At 37.1% G+C, this 19849-nt stretch overlaps 1 protein-coding gene across 8 annotated transcripts in view; it reads left to right on the forward strand.

Moving 5' to 3' along the window:
• The first annotated feature begins 8898 nt into the window (after window positions 1–8898).
• LOC121382613 (DENN domain-containing protein 1A-like) overlaps window positions 8899–19849 on the forward strand; it is a 52543-nt gene continuing 41592 nt past the window's right edge. For all 8 annotated transcript variants that reach the window (XR_005959190.1, XM_041512134.1, XM_041512135.1 and 5 more), the window contains exons 1-2: window positions 8899–9051; window positions 19774–19835. Coding sequence is in view for 7 of the 8 variants with exons in the window: in XM_041512134.1 (XP_041368068.1) it covers window positions 9023–9051; window positions 19774–19835 (91 nt within the window). In the remaining variant the exon portion in view is untranslated. The remainder of the gene's footprint in view (window positions 9052–19773; window positions 19836–19849) is intronic.

The following is a 19849-nucleotide window of genomic DNA, read 5'->3' on the forward strand; positions in this document are numbered from 1 at the left end:
AGTGACACAGTCTTGAGTTTGTCGTTGTAGTTGTTAGACGACAGCCACGTTGTAGCTGTTTCGCTGATGGAGCGGTTGACACGTCGTGGGTGAGTGCTGACCCATACAGCCAGGCTCGAAGGCGTCGGTGTGTTGATGGTGGCAGAAGATGACGATGATGACGTTGATGCAGTTGATGATGTTGGCGACGTGGGTGTTATTTGTGACGTCAGTGATGATGATGACGATGATGATGATTGTGACGAGTCTTTATTTCTACATCTCCTAGGGGGCGCCACCGGTCTCTTTCCAGAAAGTTTCGATATGCTCGATGACTGAACGGACATAACCATCTAAGTTACAAAAGTTCCGAAATCTGGAAAAAAGCAGTAGAAAAATAATAAAAACGCTATGTTTGACACTTTATTCCAAGACTTTCTGATTAACGTTTCCAACCGTCCTCCCCCCAAAAAAAACACACAAAAAAACAACCAACAAAAAACAAAACAAAAACAAAACAACAACAAAAAAACACAACAAAAACAACAAACAAAAACAAAAACAAAAACAAAAACAAAACCCCACCAAAAAACCCCCACAAACAATGAAACAAACACACACACACACACACAAGACAAACATACAACAAAAAAAAAACTAAACAAAAAACACACCCCAACAGCAACTACAAAACTAGAAGAAAAAACCCATCCAAATCCACCAAACTACTAAACAAAAAACAAATAAACAAAAACTATAAGATAGATTTTTTAAATTTAAAAAAAAGAGTTCTCATAATTAAAAAAACACACAAACACACAAACAAACAAACTAACAAAGAAACAAAAAACAAACAAAATCATTGGTATATTAACACATCATGTATTCGAATTAGACCTGAAAATTTGCAAATAAGTTTATATATAGGTGATTATGTAATCCAGGATGAAGTAATTACCCTAATTAATAATTATGTCAGCACCAATACTTCAGAAGTAAATAACTCGTTTGTCACTGTATCGAGTATGCGCGGTATGAATGTTGATATCATTAGAAGTTGAACGCCGTGCCAGTTAAATTGCTCTCTCTCTCTCTCTCTCTCTCTCTCTCTCTCTCTCTCTCTCTCTCTCTCTCTCTCTCTCTCTCTCTCTCTCTCTCTCTCTCTCTTCACCCCATACAATTCTGTGTAAATAGTCTGAACCACAGCTTTGACCACAATACCACGTCATGTTTTTTTCTAGGAAGGCTGTTGCTGAGTCATGCACGGTTGAATATCTCATGCTGATGTCAGCAAAAATGTGTCATAACTAGATCAGGGAAGAATCAGAGTTGGGGTGGGGGGTGGCAGTGAAAGCTGCGGGAAACGTTATCAACACCCTCATCCACAGTATCAGGAAGTTAACGGGTTACGGGGCGGGATTTAGCTCACTCGGCTGAGTGCTCGCTTGAAGTGCTTGCGTCGCAGGGTCGAACCACCTTGGTGGGTCCATTCAGCTGAATGGGGTTTTCACGTTTCAGCCAGTGCACCATAACTGGACAAAGGCCGTGGCATGTGCTTTCCTGTATGTGGGATAGTGCATATAAAAGATCCCTTGCTGCATTAGGAAAAATGTAGGGGTTTCCTCTGATGACTACAAGTCATAATTACCAAATATTTGACATCCAATAGCCGATGATTAATTAATCTATGTGCTCCAGTGGTGTCGTTAAACAAAACAAACTTCTTCTTAACGGGTTACTGGCAGTCAATCCCACACTGCATCTCTGTGTTGTATACAGGATTATTTACTCCCGTAGTGGTTTAATGTGGTCCCAAATACAAGTGTTCCTTTATTTCGCTCCATAAGTATATCTTCTTTGTACTGCCATTTTGGCTCTCAAGTCTCGCATAATGAGAGTTAACAAAACTACGACTTCAGTCCATCTACATTTAACTAAAGGTTCAGAAATGACCACATTTTCTTTCTTTTTTTTCTTTCTTTTTTTTGGTGGTGGTGATGGTGTGTGGGGGGGGGGGGGGGGGGGGCTACAAACATCATTCTGATACATGTTGGTTATATTTTTTTTTAATGCACAGAATTATATCAAAACGTAATTTAGACTGATGTTTGGTTCCAGGTTTGGTTAAAGTTTCTCTAATTACCGTAAACTCTTGTTCCTGCTCTTTAAAACATAATAATAATAATTTGTTTAAATTTCCTAAACTGTTTAGCAGTTTTATTAATTGATTTATTAATTTACTATTCAAAATGTAACTTGCGAGCCATCGTGGCTTTTGCCATTCTAATTAAAACTAATTTAGTCTTATCCGCGAAACGCAAACTCCCTATAATTAACTCAAACTGTCCCTACATCAACTATCAAGCAACACGTGTTTCTAAACTCATTTACATTTAGTGCTGCGCATCACGTCCTTCCATGATTAGTTACAACACTGCGACTAACTAGCCCCCTACGGCGGATTAACATTTTTATTTGACTTAACTGTTGGGTGTTAAGGATGCACTCGTTGAAATCATTTTGTCAATACGTTCTAACTCGCGCATTGTTTTATTTAGAGTACTGAGTGTGTGTTTAAAATTTAGCAAAAGTTTTTAGAACTGAAATTTTGAACATTTTTATTTACTGAAGCCTATCAAATTGTTTAGTGTTGGTACCGGCAGTTAAAACGGCCTGTCGGTTCGAAAACTTATCTACCTATTTACTTATCATGTGTGCTCTATTTCGTGAGACCGGCCTCGGTGGCACCGTGGTTAGGCCATCGGTCTACAGGCTGGTAGGTACTGGGTTCGGATGCCAGTCGAGGCATGGGATTTTTAATCCAGATACTGACTCCAAACCCTGAGTGAGTGCTCCACAAGCCTCAATGGGTAGGTGTAAACCACTTGCATCGACCAGTGATCCATAACTGGTTCAACAAAGGCAATGGTTTGTGCTATCCTGCCTGTGGGAAGCGCAAATAAAAGATCCCTTGCTGCCTGTCGTAAAAGAGTAGCCTATGTGGCGACAGCGGGTTTCCTCTATAAAAAAAACAGTGTCAGAATGACCATATGTTTGACGTCCAACAGCCGATGATAAGATAAAAAAAATCAATGTGCTCTAGTGGCGTCGTTAAATAAAAGAAACTTTACTATTTCGTGCGTGCATTCGCGACTTCTCGTTTGTAGGTTCCCTTGTGCACGTGTGTATGCATGTTTTATTATTAGAATACATGCACACACAAAACGCCTTAGAATTTAAAAACCAAAAACTCCACAAACAAACACAAGTCTAACATGTTTGTGTCTGTTTACCAAAAACAACATACTAATCGAGAAAAAGTGTTAATGCCATACAGATCTAGTCATATATCGTAATAACGTACTGTATCTTACAAATAGGTAGCGTACAGTATTAATAATAATTTAGTTTAGCTTACAAGTATATAGATCTAGTAATATAACTTAATAATAACTTACTTTGTCTCATAAATAGATCTAGTAATACACCTTAATAAAATATTTATCTTACAAATAGATCTAGTAATATAACCTAATATTAGTTTACATATTCTTATAAAGATACATATCTATATATGTCTTTATAATAACTTACTTTATCGTACAAATACATCTAGTAAACTAACTTAATTGCATCTTAAGTACAACTTACCGTCTTCTGCTATCGAAAGAAAGAATAACTATGTTTTCCCATCTTGTTTACGAGAATCTGAATTTTCACAAATATTGCGTACATGTGAAGTACAGGATGTATGAAACGCTTGACGTTACATCGTCGTTATGGGCTGCTCATTTCACCAAACTGAGATTGAGCCCGGATTGTGTGTGACCCATGCAGTGAGACTGCAGGTGGTAAGATGGTCTGAAATGTCCAGGTAAAACTTCAGCGTTTGCCCACCGTAATTACGTTTCCTCGTACTAACTGGCAATGCAGCAGTTAACATGATTACATTCATGAGTACATTCATTCATTCATTCATTCATACATTCATTCATTCATTTATGTACCCATTCATTCATTGATTTTTCCGTTCGTCCGTTCGTCCATCCGTCCATCAATCAATCAATCGATCAGTCGATCGATCGATCGGTCGGTCCGTCCGTCCGTCTATCCATCCATCCATCTAGTAGTATTACTGATTCATTTGTCCGTTCGTCCGTTCGTTCGTTCGTTGGTTCATCCATCCATAAGTTCAATCATTCCGTGCGTCAGTCCATCCATTAATTCATTCATTCATTCACTCACTCACTAACTCACTCACTCACTCACTCACTCACTCATTCATTTTTTTCTTCTTATATCTAGGGTCAGGCCCGTAGCCAGCATTTCGAGTGGGAGGGTTCGACTAGGTATTTGCCGGGGCCTTTTGAATATGAAGTTGATTGGAAAAAAAAAACGTTGTATGGGGTTCCAGGGGCATGCCTCCCCGGAAATTTTCAAATCTCTAAAAGCCAAAAACGCGTTTTCCTAGCATCTGGAACTTAAAAATTGATATATTAAAACAACTATTTTCGACTATTTTGTAGACTGTATTTCGTTATTATTAAAAAAAATGTCTTCAAAATAATGAAATTCTAGCAAATAACATGAGTTAAAGGTACTGACCTGGGGTGTTGACTAGAGGTATACGTGAAAAGGTACGTGTACCTAGAACTATGATAAATTCCTTTAATAATGAACATATTTATGAAAAATGAAACACATTAGGTTCATAACAATTGTATCACCACCAATCACCATGTTAAGAGTACAGGTGTAGTCCTCAAATGTTTTCAGCATAAGGTATTGCATCCCATTTCATTTTTGTCACTGATGCGTCATATCATCAAAATGACATCTACATGTTGGCCATAAAATATTTTGAAATACTTGGAAATTACATTCAAGAAAGTATACACCATTTTCTAATTGGCCTTAATCCTACGGGACATTTTAAAATTCAATAGCACCAAAAACGAACCCTCGCTCGCTACCGACCCTGGTCCAATCCAAACCTTGTCCTGGACGGAGGAGCCGCCGAATGTCGACATCTGCGCCCATTTCAGGCGTGTGCTACATCAGCTTGTTCTGAATGTGCACGTTAAAACCTGTGACATGACCTGACCTCACAGGATTACTTTCTGTTGTTAACCTTTTATTTCTAACTTTGGTTGATAAATCAATGGAAGATGAACTGCTGTCATTGTCATGTAATAATCGAATGCTACGAGGTCATCAATATAGTAGAAAATACAATTATAAATTGATATATGTAGATTCCTTTTTTTCTTTTGTTTTCTTGCCAGAATAATAATAAATTCTGAATCATGTACACTGCAGCTTTGGTAAGGTGATTGCTAAATGATGAAGATAAGCAAAACCCCCGAACCCGCTAAATACGGGCCTGAGGGTGTGACAGCTCAGAGGTAAATCGTTCGCCTGGTGCGTGGTCGGGTTCATTGGTCTATTTCTTGTTTTTCCCAGTGCACCTCAGCTTGTATAACAAAGGTCGTGGTATGTATTATCCTGTCTGTTGGATGGTATATATAAAAAAAATCCCATGCTGCTAATTTCTGTGTGGTATTTAACCATCTGTCCGACGCCACGTGACACCCAGTAGCCGATGTGTATTTGTGTGCTGGGGTGTCATTCATTTTCTCGTTCCAGCCAGTGCTTCACAACTGGTATAACAAAGGCTTTGGTATGTATTATCCTGTTTATGGGATGGTGCATATATAAGATCCCATGCAGCTAATCGAAAACAGTAACCCATGAATTGGCAAAAGCGGGTTTCCTCTCTCAATATCTGTATGGTCTTTAACCATATGTCCGACGCTATATAAACGTTAATAAAATGTGTTGAGTACGTCGTTAAATAAAACATTAATTTGATCTTTCTTATATGTATTGAAGGTTCAAGCCGGCTGTCCTAGGTACAAACCTCGGTTATCGCGGCTTTTTTAACAGGGCAGACTAATAATTAGGGTCAGGTTACTTGTTGATCGCCATACATACAATGAATAAATTTAAAATCAACATTAAAAAGATGATGTACCATACATACATACATCCAATTACGGTAACAACACGGCCATCATGGCGTCCAACTTCAAACATCCTCAGCTGCTAGATCCGGGGAAATGGGGTGGTGGTAGGGGGTGGGAGTGGTAAATTTGAAGTGGGCGGAATTTCAAATAAAGATTAGTGAGTATAATAACATTCATTCTGCACAGACGAATGAAACTAAACGTTAAAACAGGCTGACAGATCAAGAGCGCAAAGCAAAGTTTCTAGGGGGTTTCGGGGGTATGCTCCAACGTAAACTTTTGGAAACTAGATGTCCTGAAATGCAATTTCCAACATTCTACAAGTAAAATTCATCTCTGCCTTAAGATTTAGGCCTACTACCAATAATATTTTTGGATCAGAAGTATTGGAGGGGCTACAGCCACCAGGCGTGCCTGTCAAAAAAAAAAAAAAAAAAAAAAAAAAAAAAAAAAAAAAAAAAAAAAAAAAAAAAAAAGGTTAGGGTTGAGTTAGCTGGGTTTTTCTCTCTTTTTGTTTTGTCTTTTTGCTTAATTGTTTGTTTGTTTGTTGTTATTGTTATTGTTGTTGTTTTTGCTGATGTCGTTGTTGTTGTTTTTTCAAAGAAGCAAACATGGAGCATTGTTCTACATTATTTTATATTTTATATATTGGTACCTTAAAATCGCATTTAAAGTATGTGCCGTAGAATTATGTATAGGTACTTTTCCCTTCCTAATGTCTGTGGGAATATCCGAGTATGAAGCCGCTGATGTATTTTCGTTTGCTCTATTATTTCGAATTATATGTACTGGGGTGTCTTTAAACTAGTGTTCGGTATTCGATCTGAAAATGGTATTCGAATATTCGATGGAAATGACGAGCGAATATTCGAATATTCGAATACCAACTAAACAACAACAAACTCATCAAACTAACGGGTTTTGTTTTAATAATTTGAATTGTGCCCCCCCCCCCCCAAAAAAAAAAAAAAAAAAAAAAATAATAATAATAATAATAATAAAGAAAAGAAAAAAAAAAAAAAAAAGAGAAAAGAAGAAGCAAGTTAAGACAGAAAATAAATTAAACTCATAATGCAGTAGTAACTGGTAGCTAACTTAGCTATATATTTTACTTTTTCAAAATTATAAATACTGAATTATAAATATCAAAATATTAAAAACATTAAAACAGTATGACCAAAACAAATATGCGCCGGGAACTCATGTAAGAAACCACTAAATCAATTAACATTTGGGTTTTTTGTGGGGGTTTTCGTTGTTTTTTGTTGTTATTTTTGTTGTCTTTCTTTTCTTTTGCTAGAAAATGTAGCATTCTGACAGTGCTCAGCTCTAAATGTTTCGATATTCGATATCAGTTTTCAACTGCCGACTGAACGAATTCGAATGGATTTACTCGGATTTACTCGGACTCATTAAATATGTAACAAGAGGACAGCGCAAATACATAGTTAGCCTACAATATATGACCAGAACAGGCATGGACACAGTATAATATATAGTTAACAGTGAACACCGGATACATAATCACCCGGTTTACAACACAGTATAATATATAGTTAACAGTGAAAACCGGGTACATAATCGCCGGGTTCACAACACAGTATAATCTATAGTTAACAGTGAACACCTAGTACATAATCACCGGGTTCACAACACAGTATAATATATAGTTAACAGTGAACACCGGGTACATAATCGCCGGGTTCACAACACAGTATAATATATAGTTAACAGTGAACACCGGGTACATAATCGCCGGGTTCACAACACAGTATAATATATAGTTAACAGTGAACACCGGGTACATAATCGCCGGGTTCACAACACAGTATAATATATAGTTAACAGTGAACACCGGGTACATAATCACCGGGTTCACAACACAGTATAATATATAGTTAACAGTGAACACCGGGTACATAATCACCGTGTTCACAAGTTCACAAGACTAGATTATTTTTAAATAAATAAAACTTCTTTTTTGTCAATAATGGTGCATTACACAAAAACAGCATACCTTTCATTTTAAACACGTTAGGATTAGTTCTATATTTTTCATCTTCTGTCTTCAGTATTTTGATTGTTTACATTTGAAACCATATACCTGTCTCTAGGCAATTTAGTTATACAGTATTTATTTTTCGTATGGTAATCTCGTCAAATACGTTAGAAATAAAATTTCGTTTTGAATAATGTATAAAATTAGCCCTTAGAAAAGTGTATGATATTCAAAAAACTACTGTTGTATGGACTGATCGCAGAGATGTGTTTGAATTCTTGTTTATAGGATTTGAAACCGACATATTGGTTAGTGTAGATGAACCCCATTCCCGTCTTTTTGAAAGTACATTTTATGAATTTTGGCCCCCATGACGTCACTACTAACAATATACTGACATTCGAGATATGCTTTATATTCTCGATTGAATGCACGATTCAAAGCTTCAAAGAAACAGCATTATTCATCTCATTTAGAGTGATTTTCCCCATCCGACCTAAAAGGTCCAAATATTACAATACGTGAAAATACTTTTCGAATATTTTGAATACCAAATTAGCGGGCGAATATTCGAATATTCGGACCAAACACTAGGCTACTTTAAACATTCATTACTTCATTCGAATTATCTAGCATTTAAAACTCAGCTTTTGACTGTGATCAATATAATGACCTTTCTTTCTTTTTAAATATGAAATATGCTATACATGATACTGTATTTACATTTGGAAAAGAATAATGTTTTTACTGTCTCAATAAGTTGTTTGTATACTGACGTTATGCCAATTATTGATATTGACAGCAATGAAAAATAGTTAGGTATTGTGCAACCTGTGTTATTTATCAGTCCAAGGGACATAATCCATGATGCTGTCATCTGTCACGTGACCTTAATGGTGGACTGGGGAGTTCTTCCATTTACTCATGGAAAAGATTTACGATGACTGAACACTACAAGCAACGGGCTCAAAGATCGGGTTGCATACTGTTTTTCTGCACATAGCTAGACTGGCAACGAATGGTAACAAGCATGGGATCTCGACTGAGGTTAATACTTGTTCTTATTTTTGGCTTAGTATCTGTCAATGTCACCATATCGCAGCGTTTTACTTGGACTTGGTCCTTGTAGGTTTTCAACATTGTTGTCATTCATCAGTTACGAAAGGCGTACTATGTCCTTTTTTAATACCTCCATATGTAACATGCTAAGACCAGCTGGTCAAAAACTAGTCAGCACCCCACCCCCACAGAATTATTTGCACCCATACCCCTGTGTTTCAAATTTTTTTACTCCTTGCTGGAAGGGATTTGAACCCATAACCGATGGCAGCCCAAGACATAAGCAGTAGTCAGCGTAAACAATTGGTAGGTTGTGTAATATTTCTGAGTCATAACCGATTCAATTACTGCTCTAGTTTTAAAATTTCAACAGGCAAAATACATGATGATGTTCATGTATGTTGCAGTCAGAATCGATTTAAACAATCTCTACAGCAATCTCAAAACATGACTTTTGAAATGACATAGATGTCAGAAAAATTATATAAAAAAATGTACAGATGAATGAATTGTACTTAGCACAAAAATTATTTGTTGGTAAATTTCAGTGTATTTGGATGTTTTTTTGGGACCCATTTAATTTCCACGAGATAAAATATTGTGAGAGGCTAAATTAATGCAGTTAATATGGTCAGGGTTTTGTCATCTACATGTATGTTTTCTAACTCTGATTAGCCAGAGTACGCTGCCGTTCGAGAGAAAGACGGACATTTGGACAGTTATGGTAGCGCTTTGCTGCCAGAGTAACTGAGAGTTAACTGTGTAGAGAAAACATGGAATGGCTGTCTACCACCAAGTAGATTCCTGCTCCATTACAACAATAACCCTATGTTTGATGTTAAATACAATAACATTGATAATTTTTGAGTTCGCCAATTACAAATAGTTTACATATTAACCAATAATACACACTACAGGAAGAAACCTGACAGTACCCACTTTTAATAATGTTCCGGTTAAATATGTAGTTGCTAACAGGTTTTTTCCTGTAGACTATTAATTTAGTCAGTGTTCTCGCTGCTCCATTTAAGCGGACGGCCCGCCCTGCTATTGCATTTTGCCGCCCTCCATTATTTTTCTGCGCCCCTCTTTATTTTACAGCACCATACTATATTTTCCAGCACCTATCTCCGCTATTTCCAAATGCACACTTTTTTCCACACATAAAAAAACCACAACGATCAAGTCTGCCCACTGGACATCAAAGGGTTGAGTGCGTCGTTAAATAAAACACTTCTTTCTTGGACATCAAAGGAAACAAGCCGCGTTGTGTACGAAAAAGCAACTGACGAAACATTTATGACGGTTACCTTAACATAATTTCATAGTATTTTTAACAGACTCTATTTTGTCCTATACCTGTATCCATTTGTACGTTTAATACAAACAATAAAAGTTATATTTTATTTGAGCAATGAAAACATTAAAAAAAAATATGGATTCGGCAAACCCCCACTTATTTGGCGCCAAATTTGTCACGTGATCAGAACGGTCACTCTATCTTTTGTTTCCACTAACTGTCGTCTGATATTTTGTCCTCAGTTACAGATATAATTGATTGTAACTGACGATTTTTACTTTCTGTCATTTCTGTCATTCTGTTTATTCAGCAATTCTTATAACATATTGTAAACTTTTCATTTTGGGGGGATATCACCGCTTATAAAATCAACGGAAGTAGTAGTGTTTGGCATTAAAATCATTCATCTTGGGTGCCAAATAATATATACACCGCCACTACAAAAATTAAACTACTTTTTATCAGTTGGCGATAATATTTTATCACAGCGATCGATTCATTCGATGAAGATGGGAATAAAAAAAAAAAAAATCGACATTAGGGGATCACACAAATGTCTTTTTTGTTTTTCGTATATCTTGAAATCTTTATTAAAATAGTAATATTAAAACTTTGATCGGTTCAGCAAAACCGGAACTGCCAGTGAATATCAGACCGATAACATCTTCGGTTCAGTTAAAAGACGAGTCTGCTTGTATTTCGTATAAACTTTTTGTAATCAAAATAAGGAGTATGTCTTTCCACAAAGTCTATCAACGCACAACATGGTAACCACCAAGCTCCCCATTTTTTTTTTTTTTTGCTTTTATTTTTTTTTTGAAGGGTGTGGTGCTGCGCAGCCACCCTCCTTTAATTTTTACCCAGCGAGAACACTGTTTAGTGATTAATATGTCAAATATTTGTTATCAGTGAAACCAAAAATGATCAATATGATGGTATTTAACGTCAAACAGGTTTATTCACATAACTTATTGTTGTATTAGAACGATAATCTTTGACTATCCGGTGGTAGGTAGCCATTCTGTGTTTTCGCTGTTCCTATTATCTCTGATGGCAAAGAGCGATGATAACCGGCCAAATGTCCGTGTAGGCTCTCAACCAGCAAAGTACTCTGGCTAGACTGATAATCGGGTCCATGCCCCACTATTCTTCAAGTGCTAGTCTGAATGTAATTAATTCCCATTTTTATATAAAAATCTATTTTTAAAATGCTGCATAACACTTGACAAATGCCCCTAGCTTTCCCCATAACGTTTCATAATACAAAATAAATACATATTAATTTTACTAAATTTATACAAGTATATGTCAGTATAGTATTACCCTTTTAAATTCTAACTTAGCTCAATAAGAGTGTTTTTTAATGAAACTGAAAATGTCAAAACTTTTAGTAAAACATTAAAATTCCCATCGTCAGAGGCATGGGTGTCGAGTCAAGAGTGCTTCCCCGTATGGTTTTGAAAACTATATGTCCTGACATGCAATTTCTTGCATTCTACAAGTAAAATTCATCTCTGCCTTAATATTTAATACCAATAATATTCTGTTCCGTTATGGCAAAACACCAAGATTTAACTGACTAATCAGTCATTTGCGACTTATTTTGAGGACTGCTTTGGCATTGTGCATCGTTTGTGATAATGCCACTACTTGTGTATTTTAAGCTGTGGTTCCAGTAACTCTGCTGCTTGGGTCTGTTTTCTTTATAAATACTTTAAAATAATATTTGTTTGACAAAATAATGTGAATGTTTATACATGTATATATCTATATTATAATTTCCAATAGTATAAATTTCATTTGCCTAGGTAGTATTACTTCATCAAGAACCACAAAACTGAAAGGAAGTAACCCATATTATCTTTAGTTGTATTCCAGCATGAAAATATCTTCTCCTTCTCCTCCTAGTGGCTTCAATCATTTAGTACCGTGAAGAAGCAAAAAGACATTATTTCATTGACTAATTGACATTCACTGATTCAGCAGATGTATGATAATTACTGGTCAACACAATTTTTCTTGCATAAGGTATTCCAACGGATTCTAGCTAACTTTTGTGTGCTGAATCCAAATCTGTCATTAGTTTTTGCCTATCACATCAGATTTTTAAATTATGTTGCATTAAAGGATTGATAGATGCAGAAATGTTCACAGTAAAAGGTACCTAATTCAAGTACAATATTTAATCATTTATTGCACATCATTTTCTCACATATTCATACACATGAGTTTTGAGACTTTTCACAACATTCAAAATGCAGCAAGTATCCATATCCGGTAATTGAAAGGCACGGGTGTAATCGTATTACAACATAGTAAACTTCCTCTTTGTGGACGTTCTTTTATAAACAGCATCTGGGACATCCCTCATCAAACTCCAGCAGTAATCTGCCATCATATGTGAGTCCCAACGACCTTGATAGCGTTCTTCCATCACTTTAAGGCCTTGATGGAACCGTTTGCCCTGTTCGTCGCTTACATCTCCAAGGTTATCTGGAAACTCGCTCAAGTGACTATGCAGGTAGTGTACCTTGATGCTCATTCTGCACCCCAATGCTTGCAGACTAAGGAGCAGTTCCTCCACAATCTCTTGGTAGTTGTCATCTTTCTTGTTCCCAAGAAAATTCTGCACCACATTAGTGAATGCATTCCACGCTCGAGCTTCGACTGCAGTCATTGTCATAACGAAGTGTGTGTCCTTGAGTAATGTTCTGATGTGAGATCCGTCAAATATGCCTGCTTTTTTCTTTTCGGTGCTAAGACTCGGAAAGGTAGAACATATGTAGCTAAAGCAGTCTCCAGTGTGATCAAGAGCTTTCACAAACTGCTTCATTAGACCGAGCTTAATATGCAGTGGTGGAAGGATGATATTTTTCCGATCAACCAGTGGTTCATTAATGATGTTCTTGTCACCAGGTATCAGACTATTCCTTGCTGGCCATTCCTTTCTCACCCAGTGCTCATCATTAGCCCTACTGTCCAAGTAGCATAGGAAACAAGGATATTTGGTGTATCCTCCTTGTTGCCCCAAAAGGAAGTTAATCATTTTCAAATCCACACAGATCAACCATTCATGATCGTGGTACTTCAATCGATCAAGTACAACTTTGATGTTTGCATACTCTTCCTTCAGGGTCACTGAGTATCCTATAAGGATGGATCCATAGATGTTCCTGTTGTGAAGTAAAACAAATTTCAAACTTCTTTTTGAACTGTCAATAAAGAGTCTCCACTCACGTGAATGATACGCAGGCAATCCCATAGCGAGAAGAAGCCCTTCAACATCATTGCAGTATACAAGCTGACCATCAGAATGGAAGTACTTCCTCATTTCTGCCTCTCTGTTGCGATAAAATGCAAGGTTCGAGAAGGTTTTTCTCTTTCAATCTGGAAGCCAATAACTCAGCAGATTGTTTTGGCAAATTCAAATCTCGGATCAGATCATTCAATTCAGGCTGACTAAACAGAGAAGGTTGATCAAGAGACAAATTCGATGGCTTGTACTCGCATCTGCTTTTCCATCATCATCATCGGATAAAGATGTGGATGAAGTAGGTGCTTCCTCGTCAATCTCTGTGAGCTCGGTAAAAACAGGTACAGGTATTTCGTCACAATGAGGAACTGGCCTTATAGCAGATGGTATGCTAGGGTATTTCATGTATTGCTTGTTTTTCTTATTGAATCCTTTGACATTTACAAGGCAGAAGTAGCAGTCATCTAGATGGTTTTTTGGTTCTCTCCAAACCATCGGCACACCAAATTTGAGCTTAGCATTCTTTCCTTGAGACCATGCTCTCAGAGTTTCGACACAAGTCGTGCATACTTTATGAGGGGCCCAGTTTTTGTCCTGGTCGCCAAGCGGTACTTTAAAGTAGGCACGGTACACTCTCTTGACGAATGTAGTGATGTTACGCCTTTGAGGTGCTAAAGTGAAGCATCCACAGATATAGCAGAAAATATCTGGGTCGTTACAACACTTTCTTCTCTGTGTAGACATAGCTAGCTTCCAGTGTAAGGTACCAGGTACTGGTATAAACAACTACACTGAGTCAGCTGTGCCGCCCAGTGAGAATCGTAGTCCCAGAAAGGTAGTCTTAACAGCTAATTAGGTAATCTTCACATCTGTAAATCATATAATAAAAACAAAAGAAAACAACATTAGAACACTATAACAAATAAGTAAATACTTAAATAAATAAATAATAAAAACAACTTCACCACATGAACAAAGACTTAGAACATTGGTGAACAAAATATAATAAGGCCATAAATGAAGTAGTTTTGGGTAGAATAATCAAGCTTTTGCTGTTTTATCCCCCCAAAACTGCCGGACTGGATGGTCAACTTTCGTAAAACTCCATGAATATAGAGCATACAGATAGCACAAAAACTTGATGTGATAGAGCAAATCTGAGCTCAGATTTGGATTCAGCAGCTCAAAATTAGCCTAAACCAGTTTACAAAGTCCATGCAAGAAAAAACTAAAATATTTTTGTAGATGCATATCCCTTGCTCCAGACACCTAGGTAAAACTGGTGTAACATAAGACCTTGCTATGCACTATTCTGTGGGATGTTGTCTATAAAAGATGCCTTGCTGCTAATTGGAAAGTCCTGTCCTGGGTGGAGGAACTGGCCGAGGCCGGTACTTGTGCCCAGGACAGGCATGCGCTACAACAGCTTGCTCTGAATGTACACGTTAAACCATTTTTCATTCCATTCCAGTTGGATAGAGCTAGTAGCCAGTGTTGTGTGGCGGCAGCGGTTTTCTTCTTTCATCTGTCCATATATCTGATGCCATATAACCATAATTAAGTGACTGACACTTAATTTCTTTACGCATATATATATATACTACCGACAAAAAATAAGGGAACGACTGATGTGAATGTAACTATCGTTGACATGCACTGTTACAATACAGTGGTGTTGCATCTGAACGCTTCATCTGATCAAAATGAAATTTCACATCATGCATGAACAGCATGTGATGCACGTGCACACAGAAGATCACGTATATGTGCTTATCGTGGAACTCGCAATCACCAATGCAAGTGAGGTAATCACATGTGTGAAAATGGTCCCAAGACAATACCTTAATGAAGAGACGAAATGGTGAATTGTCGGTACAATAGAGGGAGGTACGTCAATATGCCAAGTTGCCCGAATGTTTGGTAAATCAAAAAGTGTAATTTCTAGATTGTGGGGTAAGTACCGTCAAACTGGCAGGGTTGCAACGAGACCTGCGTGTGGCAGGCCTAAAAAGACGACACCTCGACAAAATCGCACCATAACATTAATTGCTCTACGCAATAGATTCAAATCAGCTGCTGCTATCAACAGTGAATTCCGTACAATAACAGGAAGGCGAATTTCAACATCGACCGTCAAGAACAGACTCTACAAAGCCCGCCTGAAAGCGAGGCGTCCTCTGAAGGGTGTGACCATAACAGCTCACCATAGGCGGCAACGATTACGGTGGGCTAGGCAACACCATGGACGGACTGTGAGACAATGGCATTACACCATGTTTACAGACGAATCGAGGTTCTGCCTCAGATTCACAGATGGCAGAAAACGTTGTTGACGATGTAGTGGCGAGAGATATGCCCGGGCTACAATTCTAGACCATGATCGGTATGGGGGTGGTAGTGTCATGGCGTGGGGAGGGATCACACATGACAGGCAAACAGATTTGATTATTGTTAATGGAAATTTGACTGGTCAGAGATATCTGGACCAAATTTTGCGTCCTGTCGTTGTTCCAGTGGCGAGAAATATTGGCAGAAATGTTGAATTTCAAGACCACAATGCCAGACCACATCGCGCTCGGATAGTCACCGATTACCTACGACAACAAGGCATATCGACAATCGACTGGCCCGCTAAGTCCCCCGATATGTCCCCTATAGAGGGACCCAGCACCCGCCAATGTGGCCCAGCTTGCGGTAGCCCTTCAGAATGAATGGCGGGCAATACCCAGGGCAACCATACGTACATTAATCAACAGTATGCCATCAAGGTGTCGAGCATGCGTCACCCAAAATGGTGGACACACCAGATATTGATATACACGCCCCAAATTGGTTTTCCAGACGTTAATCAAAATAAAACATTCACTATCATTTCACCCATTCCCTTATTTTTTGTCGGTAGTATATATAAGATAAATTCACCAAAAATTACATTTTCATTGTGTACATTTTCTGTCGTGTCAGGGAAGATCCAGGAAATATAGGGAGAGGGAGGCACATGGATCAACTTGTGAAAAAGGCAACCTAATAAAAATAAAGTATGATTTAAACCCCCCCCCCCCCCAAAAAAAAAAAATAGAAAAAAAATAGAGGTACTTGAATATATTTTGGGGGGAGGGGGGGGGACAGACCCGTTGGTCACCCCCTGGATCTGCTGCATGTACTCGTACATGTATTTACTGCACATGTACAGTGTCACACTTGACTTGGTAAATCCTCTTACTCATTCACACACATACAGAATGTATATATATATATATATACACACAGTGATGTGTTGCTGAAACATCTCCTTAATTCACCTAGCCTATGGTGGTGACCTATTCTTATCACTAATGGCTAGATACACACAGTGATAACCTGGGGCTGTTAACTTCTGTGTCTGTTCCAATTGATCACACCGTTACAATGATGGCTGTAATTGGTATGCTACTCCACATGTCAGCGTGTGATTCATATCACGCCTGGCCCTGGCTGCTGCTGCCGTGTTAGGTACTAAACGTACAGGTCAATTAAGACATGTGTAGCAATGATTGACCTGTCATGTATTCACAGGAATGTTGTGAGATGAACATATAATCTATACTGAGTGACTGTCAAATATTTGGTGATTTTCACATAGCCTTAGAGAGGAAACCCGCTACATGTTTCCATTAGTAACAAGGTATCTTTTAAATGCAACATCCCACAGACAGGATAGCACATACCACAGCCTTTGATATATCAGTTGTGGTGCACTGGCTGGAATGGGCCCACCGATGGGGATTGATCCCAGACCGACTGTACATGTATTTGGTAATTTTGACATAGCCCAGTGGTAAAGCGCTAACTTGATGCATGGTCGGTCTGAGATCGATCCCCGTCGGTGGGCCTATTGGGTTATTTCTCGTTCCATCCAGTGCACCACAACTGGTATATTAAAGGCTGTGGTATGTGCTATCCTGTGTGGGATGGTGCATATAAAATATACTGTGCTACTAATGGAAAAATATAGAAAGTTTCCTCTCTTAAGACTATGTCGAAATTACCGAATGTTTGACATTCAATAGCCAATGATTAATAAATCAATGTGCTCTAGTCGTGTTGTTAAACAAAAAAACCTGTTTTTATTATATTTCTTCCTATCAGTACATTTTCATATATCTGGTCACCCACAGTTCAAGCATACATTCCTGGGCATGTACCTTTAATGAGTTATGTGTCCAGGACACAGGTTAATGAGTTGGCATTTCGACTACTCAAGGACCAGAAATATCATAGCTATCACAGGGTGTTTAAAAATCAATCAGGTTTCTTTTTGACCATCTGGAAGTAAAAGACCACCAAGTGGTCATCTGAAATTTGCAGTGAAAAAGTGACTGATTTTCACAGAAATATGTACCTATCTGTGCTGCAGGGATGTCCTCGGGATCTTCAACACATGTAGGTGCTAATTGAAATTAATTTAAGCGGTCTGACCGTCATAATATTAATTAACAGGAGAGTAATTAACTTACTGATATTACTTTTTATAATTTTAACTTTTAGTCCTGATGTACAGTAAAGTAAATACTTTCATTTCAGTAATTACTATAAAGTAAATAATTTCATTTCAGTAATTACTATAAAGTAAATAATTTCATTTCAGTAATTACTATATAGTAAATACTTTCATTTCAGTAATTACTATAAAGTATATAATTTCATTTCAGTAATAATAATATTCAATAAAGTAAATACTTTCATTTCAGTAATTACTATAAAGTAAATAATTTCATTTCAGTAATTACTATAAAGTAAATAATTTCATTTCAGTAATTACTATAAAGTATATAATTTCATTTCAGTAATTACTATAAAGTGAATAATTTCATTTCAGTAATTACTATAAAGTAAATAATTTCATTTCAGTAATTACTATAAAGTATATAATTTCATTTCAGTAATTACTATAAAGTAAATAATTTCATTTCAGTAATTACTATAAAGTAAATACTTTCATTTCAGTAATTACTATAAAGTGAATAATTTCGTTAATAACTCTGCTGCAAGAGGTGCATAGAGTGATTTTTATAAGAGTAGAACATTAGGTTTAGTTTATGCACATCGTTAGTGTGGAATCTCTTGACTTGTATATAAAGTGCATGCAAGGCTCCACAAAAATGGACTTTATATTTTATAATAATGTTCTTCTTCTGCGTTCAAGCTATAGTTGATCATGCTTTAGATTTGGAGTCCGGTTGTGATGATAAAAAACGCTGTCTCTGTCAAGTCTTCTTTGGAACCCCAAAGCTTGACAGCCAGTGCTTTATCCTGGCTTCATTGTAGAGGGGACAGAATTGCAGGATGTGCTCTGGGGACTGTAGTCCTGTTTGACATGGACATTCATCAGTGTCTGCCAGTTTCAGGTGGATTTTATAATCAGATGACCTAAATAATAAACAGAATTGAAATTTGTGTGTGTAAATATAGTGAAACCTGTCTAAATTGGATCACACTGGGAATGTAATATTTTGTCTGATTTAGACAGGATCTGGTGTTTAAAGGTTTGCATTTTAGAATTTAGAAAATTCGAGACCATGGAACTTGACTGGTTTTGATAAGATTTTGTTGTTGTTCAAGGTTCAGTTTAAACAGGATTCGCTGTATATATAAGAAATGTACATTGTAGACAGGTGTTTGTTGTGTGCAGTGTCCAAATATCAAGTTTATTCTCAAGGCCTAAAACAAATATATGTGTGATTCTGGTTTCATCCAAAAAAGGGTAGGTTGGTAGGAATTTTTTAATATTTTTTTTATTATTATTATTATTTTTTAAATGGAATCAAATCAAGAACTCATAATCTAGTTTGCTGATTGCAAAAAATCAGAAATCATTATTATTATTATTTTTAATGATTTTTTTTTTTTGCTTAAAAAAATTTCAGGGTCGCTACATAAACTTAGGGTAGGTCGGGAAACTGGAAAAGCTGCTATGAAGTTGAATATCAGGAAGCATTTTAATTGGCATGTCCTACTTACTATCTGTCAATTTTGAGCCTTGAGTAAATTAAGCAAGTGATGTAGGAGTCATGCATACACAAACACACACACATTATTTATTTTTTATCATATATGATGTGGATGCACATGTAAATGTATATATCTTTACTCCGTTCTTTTGTGTGTGTGTTTTCAGAGAAAATCCCGACAAGTTGTTTGAAGTATTTGTTGAAGTAGCAAAACCAGAGGGAGACCAAGGTAATAAAGTATAC

The sequence above is a fragment of the Gigantopelta aegis genome, chromosome 10 (genome assembly GCF_016097555.1).
Source record: "Gigantopelta aegis isolate Gae_Host chromosome 10, Gae_host_genome, whole genome shotgun sequence".
NCBI lineage: Eukaryota > Metazoa > Mollusca > Gastropoda > Neomphalida > Peltospiridae > Gigantopelta > Gigantopelta aegis.